This window comes from Colobus angolensis, unplaced genomic scaffold (assembly GCF_000951035.1).
Source record: "Colobus angolensis palliatus isolate OR3802 unplaced genomic scaffold, Cang.pa_1.0 Scaffold326, whole genome shotgun sequence".
Lineage (NCBI taxonomy): Eukaryota > Metazoa > Chordata > Mammalia > Primates > Cercopithecidae > Colobus > Colobus angolensis.
This window is the reverse complement of record NW_012116555.1, coordinates 136,027-160,939: the sequence shown is the minus strand read 5'-3', so window position 1 is coordinate 160,939 and position 24,913 is coordinate 136,027. Positions and strand designations below refer to the sequence as shown.

At 35.5% G+C, this 24,913-nt stretch overlaps 1 protein-coding gene across 1 annotated transcript in view; it reads left to right on the top strand.

Moving 5' to 3' along the window:
- Window positions 1-24,913, top strand: part of WASL (Wiskott-Aldrich syndrome-like) — a 66,262-nt gene that overhangs the window by 15,434 nt on the left and 25,915 nt on the right. The window contains exon 2 of the mRNA XM_011951740.1: window positions 24,350-24,484. Within this exon, the coding sequence (XP_011807130.1) occupies window positions 24,350-24,484 (135 nt within the window). The remainder of the gene's footprint in view (window positions 1-24,349; window positions 24,485-24,913) is intronic.

Below are 24,913 nucleotides of genomic sequence, written 5' to 3'. Positions count from 1 at the left end.
TTCTGGGCCACCAGGCTATTTTGTCTATTTGTGTTTTCTCTCAACAAGGCCACACTGCCTGATTACTGCAGCTTTGTAGTAAGTCTTGAAGACAGGTAGTGTCAGTCCTCTGATGTTACTCTTCAGCATTGTGTTGACTATTTTGAGTCTTTTTCCTTTCCGTATCTTTCAGTTTTTTGATATCCACAAAATAACTAGGATTTTGACTGGGGTTCTATTGAATCTATAGATCCATTTGTGGAAAATTGACATCTGAGCAGTAATTTTTTCCTATGTGAACCTGAAATACCTCCTGTTTAGGTCATCCTTGATTTCTTTCATCAAAATTTTGTAGTCATGTAGATCCTGTACTTATTTATTAGATTTATACAGAAATTTTTTTTGGTACTAATGTAACTAGTGCTGTGTTTTTAATTTCAGGTGTTAATTGTTCATTCCTGGTACACAGGCAAGCAGTTGACTTTGCATATTAACTTTGGTTATGCTACAACCTTGCTTGATATAAAAGCTTATTGGTTTCCAGAAGTTTTTGTTTCTTTGATTCTTTAGGATTTTCTACGTTGATAAGTGTGTCATCTGCAAACAAAGACAGTTTTATTTCTTCCTTCTCAATCCATATACCGTTTATTGTGTTGCATTAGCTAGAACTTCTAGAATAATATGGAATAGGAGTGGTGAGAGGAAACATTTTTACTTTGTTCCCAGTATTAGGGGAGGAATTACCTACTTTTTCTCCATTAAGTATGGGGTTAGCTGCAGGTTATTGATGGATATGCTTTTATCAAGTTGAGGAAGTTCCCTGCTATTCTTGATTTTTTTTTTTTTTTATTATGAAGGACTATGCTTTTACTGTATCTGTTCATATGATCATTTGGTTTTTCTTTAGCCTGTTGATATGATAGATTACATTGGTTGATTTTTGAGTGTTGAGCCAACCTTGCATACCTAGAATAAATTTCACTTGGTTTTGATGTGTAATTCTTATATATTGTTGGGTTCAATTTGCTAATATGTTGTTGATTTTTTTTCCATCTTTGTTCATGAGAGATATTGGTTTGCAGTTTTCCTTTTTTGTTAACTCTTTGTCTGGTGTTGGTATTAGCTTAATGCTGGCTTTACAAAATAGTTACGAAGTAGTCCTTCTGCTTCTATTTCTAGAGAGATTTGTATCATGTATTCCTTATATGTTTAGAATTCACCAGTGAAACCATCTGCTATGGTGTTTTTTGCTTTGGAAAGTTATTAATAATCCAATTTTCAAATAGTTGTAGGCCTATTCAGATTGTCTAGTTTTTGTGTAAATTTTGATAGATTGTGTCTTCCAGGAATTGACCCATTTAATCTAGATTACTAAAATTTGTAGGCATAGAGTTTTTCAGAATATTCCTTGTTAGTCTTTTAATGTCTGGAAGATCAGTAGTGATAGGCCTCTTCTTTTGTTTAATTATTTTTTATTTTTTTATTTTTTGAGATGGAGTCTTTCTTGCTCCGTCACCCAGGCTGGAGTGCAGTGGCAAGCTCCGCCTCCTGGATTCATGCCATTCTCCTGCCTCAGCCTCCCAAGTAGCCAGGACTACAGGCACCTGCCACCACGCTGGCTAATTTTTTTTCTTTTTTTGTATTTTTAATGCAAAATTAAAATGTTGGTTTCAGCATGTTAACCAGGATGGTCTCGATCTCCTGACCTCATGATCCGCCTGCCTTGGCCTCCCAAAGTGCTGGTATTCAGGTGTGAGCCACCACGCCCGGCCGCCTCCTCTGTTTTTATGTTAGTGTTTTGTGTCTTTTCTCTTTTTTCTTGATTAAGCTGGTTAGAAGCTTATCAATTTTATTGACTTTCATTTCTGTATTGATTTCCTATTTTCAGTTGCATTGATTTCTGCTATAATTCTTTTTTTTCTTTTCATCTGCTAACGTTGCGTTTAATTTTCTAGTTTCGTAAGTTAGATGCTTAGGTTATTGATTTTAAATCCTTTTTCTTTTCTAGCACATTTCTGCTTTTGCTGCATTGTACTCATTTTCAGGAGTTATATTTTCATCTTAATTTAGTTTAGAATATTTTAAAATTTCTCTTGAGACTTCTTTGACTCATTAATTATTTAGAAGTATGTTTAGAAATATTTCCGAATTTTCCTGTCTGTTACTAATTTATGATTCAATTCCATTATGGTCTGGGAGCATACTTTGTGTGATTTCTGTTCTTTTAAATTTGTTAAGGTGTGTTTTATGGCCCAAAATGTGGTCTTTTTTGGTGATTGTTCCATATGTGCTTGAGAAGAATGTGTGTTGCGCTGTCGTTAGAAGCTGCATTCTATAAATGTCAACTAGATCCAGTTGATTGGTGCTGTGCAATTCAGTTCTATCCTTCCTGATTTTTTGCCCACTTGTCAATTACTGGTAGAGGGGTGTCGAAGTCTCTAAAATAGAGGATCTATCTATATTTGTCCTTGTAGTTATGTGGGCTTTTGCCTCATGTATTTTGACACTGTATTGTTAACTGCATACATATTACAGATTATTGTGTCTTTTTGTATAATTGACCCTTTATCATTATGTGGTGTCCCTTTTTATCTTTGATGTGTGTGCATATATATGTATGTATGTACGTGTGTGTATACATATTTACTCTGAAGCATACTTTGCCTGAAATTAATATAGCTGCTCCAACTTTCCTTCAGTTAGTGTTAGCAAGGTCTGTCTTTCTCTATCCCTTTGCTTTTAACTAGTCTCTGTGTTTTTATATTTAAAATGGGTGTCTTCATTGAGTACACATGGATGCAAAGAATACAACAGCAGACACCGAGGCCTACTTGAGGGTGGGGTGGTAGGAGAAGGATGAAGATTTAAAAACTACCAGTGGGATACTATGCTGATTACCTGGGTTACAATCACCTGTACACCAAACCCCTGTGATGTGCAATTACCCATATAACAAACCTGCACGTGTACTCCCTGAACCTAAAATAAAAATTGGAAATGAGTAAAATAGGTTTCTTGTAGACTATATAGAGTTGGGTTGTTATTTTTTAACCCATTCTGACAGTCTTTTTTAAATTGGTGTATTTAGACCATTCACATATGATTATTGACAGTTGCATTAATATCAACTGTAACTGTTTTTGTTGTCCTTAGTCTTTTTTCTTCTTCCATTCTTTAGTTTTAATTGAGCATTTTATGTGATTCCATTGTCTCTTTTTCTAACAGCAGTTATACTTATGTTTACAATTTTTTAAGTAGTTGCAACCCTGTAGTTTGCAATATGTATGTACAACTAATCTCGGTCTAGTTTCAAATTATACTCTAGTGCTTTGTGAATAGTAGAGGTACCTTAGAACACAATATTCCCATTTTCTTCCTCCCATCCCTCCCCACTGTCATTAATTTTATTTATCTAAAAGGTGTAATCACTGAATACATTGTATCTATTGTTATTTTAATCAAACTATTATCTGTTAGATCAATTAAAAAGAAAAAAATTATTTACCATTTATCCCTTCTCTAACAATATTTTTTCTGTATATATGTGTATTCAAGTTTCTGACCTCTATAATTTTCTTTCTCTAAGGAATGTTTAAACATTTTTTGCTAGGCATATCGGTAACAAATTTCTTCAATTTTCAATCGAAAAATTATTTCTCTTTCATGTTTGAAGGATAATTGTGCTGGATACAGAATTTTAGGCGGTTGTATTTTTTTCTTTCAGCACTTTAAATATTTCACTTCACTCTTTCGCTCCACTCTCTCCTTGTTTGCATGATTTCTACAGAGAAGTCCAATATAATTCTTAACTTTTTTCCTCCACAGGAGAGAATATTCCTCCAATAGGAATTTTTAGGTTTATTGAAGGCACACAGAATGAATTCTTAATTTTTTAAGTCTTGTTTAATGCTACTAATTATTATCTTTTTCCTATTTTTGAGAAAGACCTAAGAAAGTTTGAGAAGCTTTTAACTTTATTTGATTAAACATAAACCGAATTATCATAATCTAATATTAAGGGAGCTCAAAGTAATGTTCATAGTATGGTCAGTAACTATTGAATTTAACTATCAGAAATTCACTGTTAGAAAATCTGGAAATTAGGGGTTGGCTTCATGTGTACACCCACATACATATCTGTAGGAAGACTTATGTTAGTGCTACATTGTAGTTTGATTTTTATGTTGTATCTCTTTATTCCATAAACTTTACATCAACCTGTTCATTTACAAAAACAAGAATCTTCCATGGAGTGCTAGGAACAGTTTGGAGTAATCCAGAACATTATGTAATACACAGCTGTGAGACTTTGGAAAAAGCTCTGATAGCAGTCAAGTGACTTATTTAAAAAATACTGTGTCTTACTCATTAAAAAATACAGTGCTGATTATTAAAGACTTAGTCCTGCACTGTCCAGTATGGTAGTTGGTAGCCACTAGCCACATGGGCTATTGAGCAGTTGAAATGTAATTAATTCAAATTGAGATGTTGAGTAAGTATGAAATACACACTGGATTTCTAAGACTTAGTACAAAAAAGAAGTAAACTATTTCGTTTAATATTGATTACATGTTGAAATGGTAGAATTTTAATATATTCAGTATATAAAATTTATTTAAGTTAATTTCACTTTTTGATTTACAATTTGGCTACAAAATAATTGAAATTGGTTATTAGTTTGCATTGTATTTCCAGCAGATACTGCAGACGTAGGCAGTTCACAGAGTAATAATGATGACAGTGCAAATCATCTATAAACCTTACCACCCAGAAATAACACTTATTAACATTTTTGTCCAAATCCTCCTAGGTTTTGTCTTACATGAATTATTGAATAACTACACATGTATGTACTTACTCTCAGCAAACACACATCCACAGGCACAGACATTAATGGTTTGGTTTTTTTTTGTTTTTTGAGACAGTCTCCAGACGAGTAACACCAGTTAAATACAATGGAGTTCCCCAGGCTAGGAGTGCAGTGGTACGATTTCGGCTCACTGCAACCTCTGCCTCCCACGTTCAAGTGATTCTCCTGCCTCAGCCTAAGTAGCTGGGATTACAGGCGCTCACCACCAACATAATTTTTTGTATTTTTAGTAGAGACGGGGTTTCAGATACGTTGGACAGGCTGGTCTCAAACTCCTTAACACCTCAAACTCCAGGTGATCCACCTGCCTCGGCCTCCTAAAGTGCTGGGATTACAGGTGTGAGCCACTGCGCCTGGCCGACATTAATGTTTTATGGACCTTGTTTCTTGTCAGTAAGTATACCATTATCAGTGGACACGTTTATGGAATTAGGAATTTCCTAGAGATGGACAGTTGTTGGGTTGTTGTTTTCCTTTCTACCTTTTTACTCCCTAACATAATGTTGCAGGCCACACACACATGCTCTTCATCTGTCTTCACCAGACTTGATCTATTCTTTTATGACAATTTCTAAGAAATATGTTTCTCAGTTTTAAATTTAATTTTTGCCTTGTCAAATTGCATTTTTCAATAATCTGTACCTTTTATAATGACAGTCTAGTGTTTTCTTTGTAATTCTTGAAAGTGTCCAGTACCCAGGTAATGTTAAACAAATGTGTCGAGTTTTTTTTTTTATTATTTAATTCTGTTAAGTGCTCTGAATTTTAAAATGCGATCTTTCTGAATGCTGTCCATGCTTTTTGTAAGAGTCTTAGAGACATCTCACTTTGAAAATGAAAGTGGATGCCTGAGATGATGAATACAGCAGTAAATTTTACAATTAAGCTTTCTTGTCTCCCTTGTAAAGTGAGATACATTTCTTTTCAAATAAAGCAAGTAAGGTTACATTAATATTTATTGTTAATAAGAACTTTATTTCTAATTTATCTAGCTACCATGAAATGAAGTGTGTCAAACATAAGTCGTTAGTGTTTTTGGTGTTTTGCCTTAATGCTTCATCTTAAGATTCTTTTTTTCGCTTAAGAAATTACAGCATAATTTATGTATAATAAAATACATGGATCTTAAATATTAACTTTCATGAATTTTGACAAATGATACAGAGTGTGACCATAGCCCCAAAGTAAGTTTAGAATATCTGTAATGCCTCAAAAAGTTCCCTTGAGACTCTAACCAGTTAGGTTCTTTCTAATTCCCGCCTCTCTCCCATCTTCATCCACCTTTTGCAATCACTTTCTGATTTCTCTCATGATGGCTTAATTTTGTCTGTTTTGGCCTCTTCACTCAGTATGTTTCTGAGATTCATCTCTGTTATTGCACACGTTTATTCTTTTTTTATTAGTCAACTGATCGGTGTTGACCATGAATATACCACAATTTGTCTGTTCTTTTATTAACGGATATTTGAGTTTCCTGTTTTTGACTATTAGGAATAAGTCTCCTATGTTCTTGTATACTTTTGTGTGTGTGTGTGTGTGTCACATATTTTTATTTCTTTTGAGCAAATAGCTCAGGAATTAAATTGTCATTGGAAAGATGTACGTTTATTTTTATAAGAAACTTTCAGATAGTTTTCTAAGTGGTTGTGCAATCTTTGCACTTCCACCAGCTATGTATGAGACTTCCCATTGCTCCACATCTCCAGTATTTTATGTGGGCAGTCCTTTTGTTTTTGGTCATTTTAGTGGATGTGAAATGGCATCTCAGTGTGACTTTTGATTATATTTGCTTGATGACTAATGGTATTCTTTCTCCCTTTCATGTGCTTATTGGCTATTTGTGTATCTTTGTTTTTTGGATAGCACTTCAGGTCTTTTGCCCATAGCTTTCGTGGGTTGTTTGCTCTTTATTAATGATTTATAGGGATGTTTTATATATTCTGGACACAAGATTATTGTTAGAGATATGTACTTCAGATATTTTCTCTCAGTCTATGGTTTGCCTAATTATTATTATTATTATTATTGTTATTATTTGAGATGAAGTCTCACTCTGTCACCCAGGCTGGAGTGCAGTGTCACAGTCTCAGCTCACTGCAACCTCCGCCTCCCAGGTTCAAGCGATTCTCTTGCTTCAGCCTCCCGAGTAGCTGGGATTACAGGTACGTGCCACCACACTCGGCTGATTTTTCTATTTTGAGTAGAGATGAGAGTTTCACCATGTTGGCCAGACTGGTCTTAAACTCCTGACCTCAAGTAATCCACCTGCCTTGGCCTCCCGAGGTACTAGGATTACAGGCAGCCACCATGCCTGGCCCTAATTAATTTTTAATGATGTTTTTTGATGGGCTGGGTTTTTTAGTTTTGATAAGGCTAATTTATCTTTTTTTTTTTTTTTCTAGCACATACATTTGTGGTCTGAGAAATCTTGGCCTATGCAAAGGGGTCACAGTCAGAGTCTTTTGCTTCTTCTAGGAGCTTTGTGGTTCTAACTTGAGGTTTATGATCCATCTCAAATTTTATGTGTTATGTAAAGTGCAAAAAAGGTCATATGAGGTGGTCATATGAATTTTTTCTTTACAGGTTCATTTTTTTCCCTATGTAGTTAATTTGATACAGCACCATTTGGTAAAAAAGCCTTATCTTTTGTCATTGAATTGACTTGGAACCCTTTCTAATAATAATTGGCCTTATGTGTTTGGATCTATTTCTGGAGTCTGACCTGTCGCATTAATTTGTTTTTGCATCCTTATATAATATATTATTGATATGATTGTATTTAGATTGATTTTTCACATTCATATGCATGAAGAATATTGGTCTAAACATTGGTCTGTAACATTAACAGATTTAATGCTGGCTTTGCAATACCTTTAAAAAATATTCTTCAGATCTCTAGGTAATATTTAACAGGGAACTTATGTTTACTTTAAAACACTGATCTGTTTATCTTCTTTTCTTGTGACCAAAATTAACTGTTAGGGATTCTTACAGACTTAGTGTTGAATAAAAATTTTTTGTTTACAGAAGGAATTGAAATCCCGCCTCCCCCTCTAGAAGCCAGTGGGACATTTAATTTAAATGTTTTCTGCACTGAGACACATGGTTCACAGCATGGGGTCTGCAGTAAAGCAGATCTAAATTTATAACCCTGTTCTTTGAGTTTCTACCTCTGTGACAACAGGCAAATTACTAAGTCTGTCTCAATTTTAATTTCCTCATATATGAACTTGGTTCCTTCTAGGATTGATATTAAATAAGAAAATACATGTATAAGTTCTTAGCACTCTGCTTGATACAAGTATCAGTTCTAGACAGTTGTTATTAATATTTTTATTTGGGATTCTAATGAGGAAAAGGCGTATTTCAAGAAATTTTTAAAAAATATAACCTAATGTAAATTAAAATAGAAATAGGTTTCAGAGGCATAAATTCTGTGTAAAATTACATGTGTTTTAATTTTTGTCTTTGCATAGCTTTACAGTTTTCAAATTATATCCCTCCTTTTTTAAAAAAACAGATTATTAGCATCTTGAGTTTAAAAGTCTGTTCTGTATTTTTACAGCACAGTAATGATGGGCGTACGTAATATTTATTGGGTAATTTAATAGAACATTAAATTTATGTACAGTTTGTGTACCACAACAATGTGTAAAAGATAGAACACCATCTGTTTTTAAGACCATCTTGAAAACCACAAAGTTGTTCAGCTAACAAAATGTACTGAAAATTATTTTGTGCTTCTGTGCTCTTCTTGTACTTTGAGAATTAATGGGAAAAGTACATTCTTTTTAAAAATGTATGTTGACTTTGGTATGCTATTTTTCACCTCAGAACTCTCACTACTTCCTTCTATTGGGGAAGCTTTGAGAATTGGTAGGAGAAGTACATTCTTTTTAAAAAATGTATGTTGACTTTGGTATGCTTTTTTTTGTCCCCAAACTCGCACTGCTTCCTTCTATCGGGGAAGCTGTTGTGGAAGCAAATTGTTACGGCATTTAAAACAGTATGAAGGGGATGCATTAACTGAGGTTTTTCACCATGTCATGTAAGTGCTTATGATTAGTTATGAAGTGCCAAGAAGAAAAGTGTCATCATTCTTCTAAAAATAATTTTAATACCACAGATTAGCAGTTTGTAATGTTCTGAAAAAATATTTAAGACAATTTTGATAGCACAGCAGTAATCAATAAGATTCTAAGAAAGGCATCCCTTTCAGTTCAATCTAGCAATTGAATATGCAAAACACATGTAAAATACTGTGTTGGAGGTTAAAGGTAATAATAGTTCAGGAGCATGTAGCCCTTGTCTTTAGAGGGTGAACAGTGTTTTGGTGAAGCAGATCCCACATAGGAACTTATAGTCATTCAATAAGTGCTTTATTGGATGTATAAATGAAATATGAGAATATAGAAAGGGAGAAATATTTGAGGAAATTGAAAAAACTTGATCGAGTGTGATATTTGAACTGCATATATGGAGTCTGAAAAGTTTTCAACATTGTGTTTCAGCAGAGTGAACATTATAAGCTGAGAAGTGTGATATGTTTGGAGGTCTGCAGATTATTTGGCTGCTATCTCTGATGTATATTGGGTTCATAACAAGATAGTGTCAAAATGTTGATTGCCCCAGACTAAGAAATAGGTTGAATTCTTGAAGAAGAGTTTGGACTTTATTTTTATTAAATAGGAACCTGTTATGTTTTTGAATATTGATCTGGGTACTAAAAGATAATTGGCAAACACTTAATGAAAGAATAAAATAGAGGCAGTATCTCCTCTTGGGAGCAGGGAGCCATTACAATACTTCAGGCCAAAGCAAGGTATAAATTTCAGATCTCACTTACATACTTGCATATAATAGCATATACAGATGATGAAAAAATGTGTCATTTCTCATTGAATTTCATTAAGATTTCAGAGATATGAGAATACATACAATCTTTAAGAAGTGTATTGTTAGCTAAGCTTCTTTTTGTATAAATAAAATGAACTGATTCTGGCTGGCTTAACCAAAAAGGAATTTTTTGGCTACCAGAGGATCCCATGGAATTCAAAACAGAATTGAACAAGGAAGTTTCAGGAACAGCAGGAAGCTGGGAAGCTCTGAGAAAAACAGCAGGAGTTATTGGAACTTCTCTGAACTCCAAGCCTCTCTGCTTCCTTACTAAACCCATCAGTCCTGGGTCCCAGTTGAGAATTCTAAATTCCTGGGAGAGGATCTTAATTTAATTGATTGAGCTTAGCACAAGTGCTTGTCCCTGGAGAGAGGCATTGAGTCTCTAACACTTGGAAGTATTGGGTTTGGGTAACGGGTGGTACTGGCAAGGTAGATTTGTCATATTTATACAAGCCAGCTAAAATAACACTGCATGATGATTAATTTGGTTTCTCACTGACCTAAACTTGCTTTAGATGCCATTGTTCAAAATGTTTACTGTACTGAAGTGCTTTTTTAGTTACAGCTACAATCTGAGATTTGCACATAGTAAAGGTGTGAATGTTATCTTTCTTATTTTTGGAAGTCTGGGCTTTTTTTAGATTCTCTTTAATTGACCAACATACTGAAAATAAAAGAAATATTAGTCTTTTCATTACTAGCTTCTGTTGGTTAGTAATAGAGCCTTAAAATGATCTGATTAGAAATGTCACAACTGATGCATCTGATAATATGAATATCATAATTAGCATTTAATAATGCATACAATGCCAATGTTTTAAGTACTTTATGTGTATTAACCCTTTAATAAGGAACTTTATATATATTAACTAAAGTTAGTCCCATTTTATAGATGGGAAAACAGAAATAGGGTAATTTAGTAATTGCTTAAAACCACATTGCTAATAAGTGGTGGAATCTGTCCCGGAGTCTGTGCTTTCAGTTGTAACACTGTTCTTCCCTGGAACATTCCTGATGCTTTGCCCTCACTTGTGTCCAGTTAGAATTCAGGGCTCCCTTCTTAGCCTTCCCAGAACACTTCTATTCTTGCTTTCGTACTTATATCATACTTTGTTATAATTATTATTATTTTCGTTATGTTTTTTGAGACACAGTCTCCCTCTGTCACCCAGGCTGGAGTGCAGTGGCGATCTTGGCTCACTGCAACCTCTGCTTCCCAGGTTCAAGCGATTCTCTTGCCTCTGGGATTACAGCCGCCCACCACCAAGCCTTGCTAATTTTTGTATTTGTAATAGAGGTGCGGGGTTTCGCCATGTTGTCCTTGCTGGTGTTGAACTCCTGGCCTCAAGTGATTCACCTGCCTCAGCCTCCCAATGTGCTAGGATTACAGGTGTGAGCCACCATGCCCAGCCTACAATTATTTTTCTAAACATATCTCCTTTTCTAGGTTATTAACATCTTGGAGACAGAGACCTCTTAATCATCTAAGATGATTAAGATAATAATTGTTAATTGAATTAATGCTCTGTTCAGATTTAGTCTCTAGGTTAGCCAGACATTTTATGAGTAAATATGATTTTTAAAATTATTTTTATTAGGAACATTCCTTTGTGTAGTTATTCCAACTTTGACCTTCTCTTGACCTTATAAATTCCGTATCTTGTTCTAATAAGTTATTTGCATAAGATTATCCCTGGAACTTCCCAGAGCATTATTGTCCAATAGAACTTTTTATAATGCTGTCCAATATGGTAGACATCTGATTATTGCACACTTGAAATGTAGCAGGTGTGACTGAGAGACTACATTTTTAACTTTTATTTGAGTAGCCATTTGTGGCTAGTGGAGACCTTATTAAACAGTACAGCTCCAGAGAACAAATACAAGATGAGTCCAGAGACTAACGGTACCCTCCCGCCTGCCCCTGCCCCCCAAGCCACCCAGCTTTGGAGCTTACCTAGAGAGGACAGTAACAGTGTAAAAGATCTGTGTGGACTCAAAGCGAAATCATTCCCAATTAATTTATACATTCTAAAAAATAGAGAACATTTAAGTTATTAATTCTCAATCTCGGCTGACTGCAACCTCTGTCTCCTGGCTTCAAGCATTTCTCCTGCCTCATCCTCCTGAGTAGCTGGGACTGGGACTACAGGCGCCCACCACCTCACCTGGCCAAATTTTGTATTTTTAGTAGAGACGGGGTTTCATCATGTTGGACAGGGTGGTCCTCAGGTGATCCACTCTCTTTGGCCTCCCAAAGTGCTGAAATTACAGATGTGAGCCACCACACCCAGCCTTAAGTCTCTTAAATTGTGAATACAATGTATATCTTAAAAACAAAACTTGAGAAAGGTTCTTGGGTTCTTCAGTGGGTTTTTTGTTGTTGTTGTTGTTGTTTGTTTATTTGTTTTTTGGTGGGGAAGGTATCTAACTCTTGTGTATAATGTACGGGAGCGTCTCAAATGTTGTAGTCTTAAGTTCTCAGGTTGTATGTTGAATTTAAACTGTTACTTGTTACAGAGTTCCTTACCTTTACTTCATGCCTTCAAAAGCTCATATTTAAATAAAATGTCTCACAAATTAACCTACCTTTTGCATGTTTTTTGCCCACTTTGGTTGTACATGTCAAAGTCAAACAAACTAAAAGTGCTTATTTCTATAAAATGTATGTACATCCCTGTGACTGTCCTTCAGTGCTTATTAGATCATTGAATTGCTGAATATAGAATAACAAATATGGAAGACAAACATTTTTAATATGCTTATTTTTATTAATCATGTTTAAGAGTTTGAAAGTCTGCAAGTTTGTAAAAGAAATCAAAGACTTTGTCCTTCATTGTAGACCGGCTATCTCCCTATTGTAGCCAAAGTTTGCTTTTTATTACTTTAAGTCCCTGTAGGCCCTGTAGTATGTTATTCAGCAATGTTTACGTTTAATTTTTTAGGGGGAAGCTAAAGAGCTACTCAAAATTCTTCCTAGGTTACTGTTTCTAGGTCAGAAAGGTGATTTTGTTGTTGTTATTGTTGTTTCAGACTTGCACCATAATGTGATTTGAGTAGGTCTTTTTTTACGTGTATTTTTTAAAATCAATTTTTGATTTTTGGAAAGCTAAAATATCCACATGGTTTAAAAATCCCACAGTGTGCAGGCGCCTGTAGTCCCAGCTACTGGGAGGCTGAGGCAGGAGAATGGCGTGAACCTGGGAGGCGGAGCTTGCAGTGAGCCAAGATTGCGCCACTGCACTCCAGCCTGGGTGACAGAGCAAGACTTCATCTCAAAAACAAAAAAAAGAAAAATCCCACAGTGTGAAAAGAAAGTGATGTTTCTCATTTATCCAATCCTTCATTTGCCTAGTCATTTGTTCTCTGACAAAATACATGCCCACACACAGAACGTCTAAACAACTGTTACTAGTTTTGTCTCTTTTTCAGAAGGTTCTCTGCTTACATAGGCAAATGTAAGTTATTTATTCTTGTTTGTGGTATTGTGTATAGATGTTAGTATGTGCTACCCTTCCTTTTACATCTTGCCTTTTATTCAGATACCAGTGTATCTTGTTCATCTTATCATTACTTGAAGAACAACTTGGTTTTTTTGGTTTGTTTGTTTGTTTTTGTTTTTTGCAGCTGTATGGTATCCTATTTGTATAGCTAAACAGTGCTTTATTTAATAATTGGGTATTTTTCTTGATGACCAAAAGAATTCCAGTAATTTTGAATAATTTTAAGATTCTGAAGATTTGAATTAATGATTTAAAATAATGATTTTCATAGAAGTCATTGTAAAGTATGTTACCCCTTTACCCTGATTTAGTTAAATAGATCAAACAGGTAACTGAACTGATTTTAATTCTTATAAACTGGTTGTTGGGAAACGGGTTTTGGGGTAACCATATATTTTGTGCTAGGTGAATATAGAAATAAGTCAGGGCCCTATCTTCAAGGAGTTGACAGTCTCCTGAGAAGACCTAAGTGAACAGATTATAATATAGTAACTGGTATAGTGAAGGTTCCTAGGCACTATGGGAACCTGTACTGAGGGAAAGGTGGGTTGGGAGGTTCTTGTCACAGGTGAGCAGTGGCTAGTGACTCTCTTTGGTAAAAAGAATTTACTAAGACAGTTGTAGGTACAGAAAGGCAGATTTCTTAGAGACAGTATGAAAATATGTTGCAAGGGTGCAACAGACAGGTCAGCAAGAGAGGAGCTGACTGCCAGGATACAAAGGCTTGCTGGAGATTTTGTAGAATGGTGCTTGTGCTCTGTACTGAAGAGGGCTTTGTGCGGTACTGATAACAAGGTTGCAGTGAGCTAATTTCTATCAGCCAAGGGTCTGCTAATAGCTGAGCTCAGGAAGATCGTGAGTTATTTGCGCAGAAGGACTGTGTGTCCTGGACCATGAAGAAAGGCAGACTTACAGCTTATCTGCTTTCTCTTTTTGCTTTCCCTGGGTCATCTTGCCAGCTTGACTCCACTCCCAAATTAGGACTTCACAGTTCCCATGGGCAACGTCATAGCTGAAGTTTGAACAGTGACCAGGTAAAAGGAGAGTCGGAGAGGGTACTTCACTTTTGGGAGCCTGGATTTTGACATAAAGGATCAGCATATGAGACAGGGTAATGACTTCCAAGACAGTCCCATGTGACTTCAGCATATGATGTGGTAGATGACAATGAGGCTGCACATTTCTTTTTATGATCAGAAACATTATTTCACCAATATGTTGCACTGATCAGACCACGTGTAAAATATTGACTTCATTTTAACAAGGGTGACCAAACTACTAAAGGGATTCACAAAAACTAGGTCAGATGAGTGATCAAAATAAATTTTACCTTAAAAAGAGATGACGTGACAAGTAGTTAGTGGAACATTGCTGTGGAAGTGAAAATGTTGCTGCCACTACACAGAAATAAGTACGCTGTAACTGGAGGACACGGTATATACCTTCAAGTTTTTTGCCTTATTGTAGCTACAGTACCTAGCATTATGCCTGCCACATAACAAATGCTGAACAGATGCTTGAATGATAGAAAAAAAATTTAAAACCTGTGGGTGGCAATTGCCAGGAAAACAGGTTTAGATTAAGTGTTTAAAATTTTCTAACAGTCAGATGTTCTTACTGCTAAAACAGTAAGACAGTTTTTCCCTCAAGTTGTGAGTACCTCATTACAGCAAGTGTAAGCAAATGTTATGTAATCATCTGTTAAAAATGGGACTGGGCATGGTGGTATGCCTGTAATCCCAGCACTTTGGGAGATCAATGCAGGAGGATCACTTGAGGCTAGGAGCTGGAGACCAGCCTGGACCACATAGTGAGACCCTATCTCTTAAAAAATAATAATAATAATGTTATATGAAGGATTCTTAAAACATTGAATATAGAAGACTCTCCTCCTTCCACATACACTCATTGTCATTACCCATCTATCTTAGTGTTTTTGTGTTTTTTTGAAGTTGCTTGGCTTTAGTTTTCTTAAGTGGATAAGATCACTATATGTTCAAAAGTTGTTTCAGTAAGTGTGGTTTGGCAAAATGAATATATTGGCTTAGTTGTTTGCTTTCTTCATATACAAAATTCTGTTGTTCTGATTGATGCATCATTTTCTTACCCCAAGCAAGGCTAATCCAGGTTTTGTGGCCTGAAGCTTATAATTTGGAGGGGCTCTCCTTAAGAAAAATAATCCAAAATTAAGTATAAAAGTGAATGTTTATTTGGTGTGAGAAAAGATCACAACAAATAAAAAATGCCATAAACTTCACAAAATTTAGACAAATAGCTTATTGTTATTATAACTTACTGTGTTTACTATTAATTAACAGCCCAATATATTATACCTCTTTGGTACTTTTTTTCTACCTATTGTGGCCATATATTCATTCATCACTTCTTTACATGACAGTTTTATATTTTCTATAGGAAGAATCTTTTCCTCTTGTACAAGGCTTGACAGAGTACCAACCATGGACCAGATTCAGCCTGCTTGTTTTTATAAATAAAGTTTTTTGTAGCACAGGCATCTCCATATTATCTATAGCTGCGTTTGTGTGCAACAATGGATGAGTTGAAAGAGATCATTTGGTCCACAAAGCCTAAAGTAGTAAATATCTGGCTTTTTACAGAAAAAGACCCCTGCTCTAACATATTTGCTCAAAATTTATTTCCTACTGATAGTTGTGAAGCTGAAAAAAAAGTTTTGAAACCAGTTACTAGTAATGTGATAGCACACCTATAATTTCCTTCACTTTACATGAAACGTGTTTCTTGCCTGGGGAGAACTTTATATCTCCTTTGTTTGGACCACTGCCCCTGACCCCAGAAGTGTCCATGTAGTTGGATCATAGTATGTCACACCCAGCAGGAGCTGGGCAACACTCATGCAAATCTTTGGGTTAAAGATTGAGTCTGGATGCATTATGTGGTCCAAGAGGGACGGGGCATTACTGCTAGGAGCTGGGCAGATACAGAGATAGTGCATCCTTGATGGAAGTACCACAATCATCTTCAGGGATAGCTAAACAGGAGCCCCTAGGCATGAGGCTGCAGTTGATGCTGGTCCTGTGTCCCAAAGGAGAGTAATCCAAGCCTTGTAAGGGACTCTACCAAGTAAAATATCCTGAAACTTAAACTTAATTAGCTTTATCGTAAGTTCACCTCTTTTCCCCAGGGCAAACAACTTAATGTCTGTTTGGAGATTTTCCCTTCATAAACATCCTTTTTTTCTTATGCACCAGCAGTCCTTTACTTTCTACAACCACTAACACAAGCTCTCCCTCCCTGCCGTTTTCCCTGCCCCGAAATTAAGGTAAAAACAAACCAAAAGGGAACGTTAGAGGAATACAACTATATGAAGGATATATCATTCTTGGAGGACCATTTAGCTGGCATAGGGCAAAAATATGACCAATTAGGAATTGGGATGAATCACTGATTATGTAGTGTATGTTGAGTATAGAATTAGCAGCTGATTGGGAAATGCATCCAAAGCTGTATAATATGTGACCTCTGGCAAATAAATTGAGCTCATCTGTAAAATGAGGGGATTAAATTATATGCTTGATAAAATATATGGTGAAATGGTATTAAGTGCTATTTGGCTCTAGCGTTCAGGAACACCCACATCCCACCAGCAACTGCAGTAACTACTTTTCACCCTCTCATCCCAAACTGTTCCCACAGAAGAGTAGTAGCAAAGTTAAAAAACAAAAATCTCTCTTTCTCTCCCCCTTCCTTCCTGCCTCCCTCTTGTCTCTCTCCCTCTCTCTCTTTCCCTCTTTCTCTCTCCGTCCTGCAGTCGCACTCTCCCTCCCTTCCTGTATTCTTTCTCTATTTTTTCCCCTTATTATCAGGACTTGGGACTCCAGTAGTAATGCTAAACTTTGGGCCGAGCACAGTGGCTCACGCCTGTAATCCCAGCACTTTGGGAGGGTGAGGCAAGTGGATTGCCTGAGGTCAGGAGTTCAAGACCGGCCTGGCCAGCATGCTGAAACCCCATCTCTACAAAAATTAGCTGGGCATGATGGTGAGTTCCTGTAATCCCAGCTACTTGGGCGGCTGAGATGGGAAGATCTCTTGAACCTGGGAGGCGGAGGTTATAGTGAGCCAAGATCGTGCCATTGCACTCCTCCACCCTAGGTGACAGCGTGAGCCTCTGTCTAAAAAAAATTAAAATTAAAATTAAAAAAAACTTAATTGGTGAGCTGGGACTCCTAGGGTAACTCCTTTCCAACTTCATTCCCTGAAAATCCAGAACCAAATATCAAGTTTTACCATAATCCATCTGAATTTGCAAGAAACAGAAGGAAAAGGAGACAGAAGAAAAGAGAAAGGAAAGACTCCTTTTAAGTAGATCCACTTAAGTTACAGAGTAGGGCAGAAGAGAATAAGCCACACCTATGAGCTACCCTTTAACACAGTGTCCTCACCCGTTTGCAAATATAACCCAGTCTATAATGAGATCGGTATTCCTCTCACTTTTATCTATATATGATTATCCTTCCAGTAGTAGAAGGTTAAGGAGAATACAGTAAGACTTGCCGTTTTTAGTTTTAACATCTAATTTGGATTGTTTACTGGTAATGCTAGAGGTCTGTGCCACCTAATAATTTGCAATTTTCTGGATGTATGAATTTAAATCATAGGCAGTAGATAAGATTGGTGTGTGGTTGTGAATGACCTAAGCCTGCTGTCTAGCACACACCTTTCCATATGGCTTTTGTATATTAAGTTATTTTTTAAATGTTTCCAAACAGGAATGTGCACTGATAATGAAGGGAGGTCTAAAACTTTTATGATTTGTAGCCACAAATTTGTCCTAACTATACTGGTAGAAATGGAATGGAGGAAGACGTAGAGCCATTTCTTATAGGTCATATGTCTTTTAGTATATTAAAACAATCCCCTACATCTGTTATCTGTTGTTGCAAACAAACCACCTAATGACTTTGTGACTTAATAGCAGTATCAACATATTTCTCATTCTGTAGATTGAATGATTGGTCTGCTGGTGACTAATGTCACCAGAATGTAGGGACTGGGCTCAGAAAGGACAGTTGAAGTGGGCTAGGGCCTTGCACTCCATGTGGTCTTTGATTCCAGGTTTTAGGGCAGCTCTTCCAAAAGGGCAGGGCTACAAGGTACAAGTATTCACGCTTCTCCTTCCATTTACCAATGTCTTTTTGGTCAAAACAAGTCACATAGATAAATCTGGCATAAGTGGAGGAAGAGAATATATAAGAACTTGAATCAAGGGCCATTACAGGAATGATGTGCTGCTGTACCAAATCTCCAGTCAAGGTTTCCAAACCGTATATGTCTGATTATCTCTTTAAATCACACAATTGAGCTGTGTTTTGTATTACTTTAACATTAAATCTGTGTCTTCATTCCATGACACTCTTCTCTTTCTTATTCCCTACTCCACACAGTTCACCAAACTATCCTATGGTAGGATGTTTTTTGATGAGTCTGCTTAGGATGCCATTTCCTCCATACTTGCCCCCCACAAACCCTTTGTTCACTTAACTCACCCTTTTTCATTCTTCAGGTAAGCCTTCCTACACTAGTTAGATTTTAATTTTTCTTGCATACTGATTTTTCCTAGTAGCATTTTAATAGTTACTAATGCCAGTCTTCCCATTAACTAGATGTTTTATGAGGACCCTGTCTAATTCATTTTTGTATTTGCTCTCATTTTCATTCCTGTCCTTACCCCCAGTTATCCCAGTCCTTTGAACATAATAGGTTCTTCATAAACATTTGGTGAACAAATATGTCTGGCTTAGAAATTTTTTTGAAAAGCTGCTAAGATCTAAAAGACTCTTTGTGTTTGGTCCCTGAGATAGCAGCTCTTTTTATCTGGCTCCATTTTTCTTCACTGTTGAGATTCTGTTGGTTACTTTTTGCTTTTGTGGTTTTCCTCCTTCATTCTTCCAGCTTTGCTTTTTTTAAAAATTATTTCTTGTGGAGTCTTTTGTCATTGCCATATTCTTTATAAATTCTGTACTGTTTTTGTTTGTTTTCTCTTTTCTTTTCTGGTTGTTTCTCATTGTAGAAATTACCAGGTGATAAGATCCCTTCCCTCTAAAGTGAATTTTTGTGTTTTCTTTTCCTGGATAGTTCTTACTGATACCACTCAGTTGTTGTTCCCTGCCAGATACATTGTTTTTCTTTTTAAAATTTATTATTTCAGTATTGGGTTTTTGAGGCGGGCATATAACAGGTGTTGCTACTTTAATTATTTAGAGCATTGCTTCGTGAGATCACTGCATAATAAACTATAAGAATTCAACCAAATTCTTTGCTTTTCTTTTATACTACTTTTTGTAGTGTATAGATTAAAATTTTACAGTCATCTCCTAGTATCCATGGGGGATTGGTTCTAGGACCACCTACGGATACCAAAGTTCACACATACTGAGGTCCTTCAGAACCCACCCATGTGAAAAGTCTGCCCTCCTGTTTTGTGTGTGTCTCATCCTACTAATAACCATATTTTTCAATCGACATTTGGTTGTGGATGCAGAACCCTGCGATATGGAGTCCTGACTATTTAGTGAAAAAGATCTGCATGTAAGTGGACCCACACAGTTCAAGCCTGTGTTGTTCAAGGGCCAACTGTATATTCAGAGTAATAATAGGTCATTTCATGTAAATATATCATCAGAGCATCTAGGAATGTGTTTAAATCTTAGCTTTTATATAATGAGAAAACTTAGAATGAATTTTCCAATGTTAGTTTTCAGACATTTGAGGCCAAATACACATTAGGATACATGCATACATATTAAAGTTGGAGTATTTGACTTCTAATCTGGGCCAACATGATCATAGAAAAGACTTTATTTTGTTAAGTCATATGATTTTCCCCCCACATTTAGTGTATGTTGAATATTTATTGAAAAAATATTTTTGGCCAAACCCAGTGGCTCACATCTGTAATCCCAACACTGTAGGAGGCCAAGGTAGGATCACTTGACGTGAGGAGTTCGAGACCAGCCTGCACAACATAGTTAGACCGCATCTCTACAAAAAAATTAGAAAATTAGCCAGTCATGGTGGTGTTTGCTGGTAGTGCCAGCTACTCAGAAGGTTGGGTAAGGCAGGAGGATCACTTGAACCTCAGGGCTTGATGCTGTGGTGAGCGATTTCACTCACCAGTGCACTCCTGCATGGGTGACAGAGCAAGACCTTGTCTCAAAAGGGAAAAGAGAAAATATTTTTAAATATTTTCTGTAACAATATTGTATATTTATTAGATTATTAAAATAATTGTAGACAGTTATTCAGTGTTAAGTCATCTTAGTATTTGTTGTAGGCAGTTGATTGCTAAAATCAAGGATCCCTGTGACTCCTAGTATTTTCTAGTCTTTTCCTTGTCTAGTTGATTCTGTAGTCAAAGAAATACCTATTTTCCTGATCTAAAATTCTTATTCTGACCTGTTACATAATGTGGTTGTTCTGAAAATGTGAAAGGAATTTAAACAGTAGAAATGCTGAATGTTTGTGGTTTAAGTCTTACTCAGGATAGAACTTTCAAGAAAGTTGGTATACATATAGAGGGAATAGGAGGAAGTGGGAGTTTTCTTAGTTTTGGGCCATTACAGCAATGGCTAACATATATAGAGGTAGTAATGGCTCTGGGGAGAGGACCACCTTCTCAGGATTGCTGTGGTTGTGAAAGAGAGCTAAGAGTCATACATTTTAATGAATCATTTGTGCTTGTTAAAGTTAGAAATAATTTCATACTTGCAGATACAATACAAAGAACTTCTATATATCCTTCATCCAGATTTGCCAAATGTTTATTACATTTACCCTGTTTTTTTCTATGTATGTATATACATGCATGTTATTTTTTTTCTGAATAACATGAGAATAAGTTGCAGACATAATGCCTCTTTATAATATTTCAGGCTTATATATCCTAAAATCAGAGTCATTCTCTTATTGCTGTAGTATTATTATCAAAATCAGAACATGTGGTTTTTAACAAATACTTGTTCACTTCGGGACAAAGTATAGGTGGAGTGGAAGTATAAGCTTGCAGAACTAATTTAAGTGCTTATGGGAATTGCAGTCTTTTTAGTGGTTAAGAAGTCAATACAGAAAATTATTCTGATTTAGAATAAGACCAGTGGAATAACAGAGTAACACAAGGTACACAAACAAGTACTTCAGAAATGTGCCCCCCCCCAAAAAAAAAAGTCATTTCAACCTAAGGAATCAGAGAAATACTTCAAGTAGACTGTTGCAGAGTCAACCTCAAAAGAGGTAGAAGTGCCAGGCAGAAGGACAGTGGGAGGGAATTCACTTCCTAGAATACATCCCCCATATTCTTCCTGCCCTTGATCATCAAAGTTCTAAGAATGAATATGTTATTACAGTTATTCAGTACGGAAATATCAGGAATACACAAGAGACGACAGGTTCTGTTTCTACCAAAGTTGATACAGTACTTTTTTTCCTTTTAATTAGCAGATTTTAACCTTAACATTATTAGAGTAATAAGAAATAGATTTTCCTTCCTAAGCACTTGTTCTTAGGTTGTTTTTCATTAATATCTTCTTAATTACAAAAGACAACAAGGAATGGAATTGATTCGTTGTAATTACCTAAAGGAATGGAAGGAATGTCTTTAAAAACTTAATTAAGTCACTGTCAATCTAGAGTGTGGGGATTATTATTTTTATATTCTCTAGCATTAATATACTGTATTAAATGTATGCTAGTTGTTATTCTCCTATTCACTGTAATTATTCTGAATTAGAAAAGGCTTTACAAGGTACTGTGGTATGTCATTTTCAGACTGAAGGTAAGAATTAATGAAATAGACACTTAGACTGATAATAAGAGTGTAGCAAATATTTGAAAATCCAGTTACTGAAAATTGCTTTCGAATAGTTGTTTTTTTTTAGTTTTAATGTTTATATTGCAATATCCTGTCCGTGAAAAATTATAGCATTGTTAGTCTTTATTTCTTAAGCAGGTGTTTTAAGGATTTAAGTTTATCTAAAAGTTTAAATGTTTTTTAGTTTGGGTTTTTTTTTGTTTGTTTTGTTTTTTAAAGTTCACATATATAGCCACATGGTGTTTTACAACATGAATATTTATAACATCATGAATATTTAGTCCTTTGGCTAGCAAGGGGATTTTCATAATGGAATTTCAGACCCTATTGAATAACTTTTTTTTTTTTTTGGTGAGCTGTTACCTCTTGATTTCTGGTAAAAAGTAGGGAGATTTTTAGATCTTCATTTTGGTATATCTAATTTCCTAATTGCTTTCCTTTTTAGAAATGAATGTCTTTTGATAGTACCATACTAAAAAAGACTTTATATGAATTCTCCTTAGAACTAATAAATTTGCTTGTTTGATTTTTGAATTATTCAGCCTGGTATTTGAGACCTTTAGATGGTGCACGCAAGACCCATTTTTCTGAAGTTTTCAGTACTGGCAGCAGGATGCCTATGACGCTGTCATCCTGAGATTGTACACTTGCAAACACAAGTGTGTTTTGAGCAGGCCAAAAAATGTCCCACATTCTTCAGTCTTCTCTTTGAAACCCAGTGTCCCAGTATACACATTTTTTGTTTTTAAGTTATTGTAATTTTTAATGACTCTTGTAGAAATATTTCTGTTCCTTTGTGTCCTGCTCAGTACTGTGTGTGAAGTTCAAGGTTGAGTTTGGTCTGTAATGTTAAAAACATAACATTGAACATTGTTATCTGAGCAAGTCTTTATGGACTTTTGATCCTCACAGTATACTGATCTTACATTTCTGACTTTAGTATCCAGTTATAAAAGGTTTGTGCATATAATTGTTCTTTGGAATTCCTCTTACTGAAAGAGGGCGGCACCCCTCAGGCGTAGTTAAGTAAACCTAAAACAGCGTATCTCCAAATCTTAATGTAGTCTGTTTTTTATTACAGAGCCCAATTCCATTGAACTAAGATACCATAATTACTTAATCAGCTCCTAATTTAGGTTATTTCAGTTCTTCCTCTTTAAAAAAGTATATATTTATATGAAATACTTTATTTTTATATTTACATTAAAATGCAAAGTATATTCTAAATGATTTTCTTAATTTTTAGTTTAGAAGTGAAATTACTGGATCAGAAAACATAATTACAGCTTTCAGAGGATTTGTAAGTGCTTTATCAGTATATATATGTATCACTTTCATAGAAACTGAAGGTTGAATAGTTACATTCTAGTTATAAAATAAACTTAGGATAAAATTAGTTTATACCTTTCCATGATACAGTCTTGAGACGGAAGGTGACAACATGGTGTACTGGAAAATCCTAATGCCCTAAAGTGTCCACTGCATGTAACCAGTTAACTTCCCTCTTACACATGTGAAAGGGTTCTATTTAGGGACTATCCTTGGTAAAATTGAGACAGTAGTCTTTCAGATCTTTTTCATATCCTCAGTATAGCATTAAAACTATGTGGCACCTTGTGCAAATCACTTAAAATCTTAAACTCACTTTAGAAGGGAGATATTATAATCTGCCTTCCAGGGTGGTAATACTGCTTTCACGTTTGACTCAGTCCTTATCTAGATAAGTGCTTAACTGCTTTATAGAAGTTAGCCATTACTAATACTACTACTTCATTGCTTAAATGTTCACTTTATTGGGAAACAGTATAATAGTGGGGAGGAAGAATGCTAGGTTTGAAGTCGCAAATTGCCTGGATTTGGAATTTCAGCTCTGCCGTTTAGCTGTGTGGTATTGGGCAAATTACCCTCTTCAGTGTCGGGTTTCTGAAGTATAAAATGAGGTTATCGTAGTAATAAAAATTAAATAAGACTATATTTAAAAGTGATTAACACATTTTCTAACACATTTTAAGCATCAGTAAATGTTTTCAGCGATTATTGTTATGTGATTGTTATATTCTTTATTACTACATAAGAAATCACTTCAAAAACTAGTGGCTTAAAATAACAATACATGTTTATTATCTCCTTGTTTCTGTGAATCAGGAATTTAGGAGCCGCTTAGCTGGGTGGCTGCAGTCAAGCTGTCAGCAGGGGATGTGATCATCTACATACTATTTTGAACCTAATGGTTATAAATTTTATATTTTGCAGACTATGTCTTCAGCAGTGGTGCAGTTATATGCAGCAGATCGGAACTGTATGTGGTCAAAGAAGTGCAGTGGTGTTGCTTGTCTTGTTAAGGACAATCCACAGAGATCTTATTTTTTAAGAATATTTGACATTAAGGTGAGCTTTGATTTGCTTTCACTTTAAACTAGGTGATTAGGTTTTCTATATCAATTACAATTTAGTTTAGATTTGATTATCCTATGTGTGATATTTAAATTTGTACATTAACTAATATTAGAAGAGTGAAGCTTGGTTTTAGATATTGACATATGAAAATCATGACCAACTGGGAACATGTCTGAAGCTAGAATGTGAATAGTTTCCTATTTTATCTTTCTACTGCTACCATGCATTAAGCCTTTTTTTTTTTTTTTAATTATGCCTATTGGTTCTTGGGCTTTCTCTACACTCTATTTTTTTAATGGTACTCTTTTATTCTATCTTATTCATTATAGAATAGCATACATAGTCTATTCAGGGAACAACAAAATAATATTTTAGTTCAGTATGTACTATTATTTAGCCCAGGTTTAAAACATTTCAGTG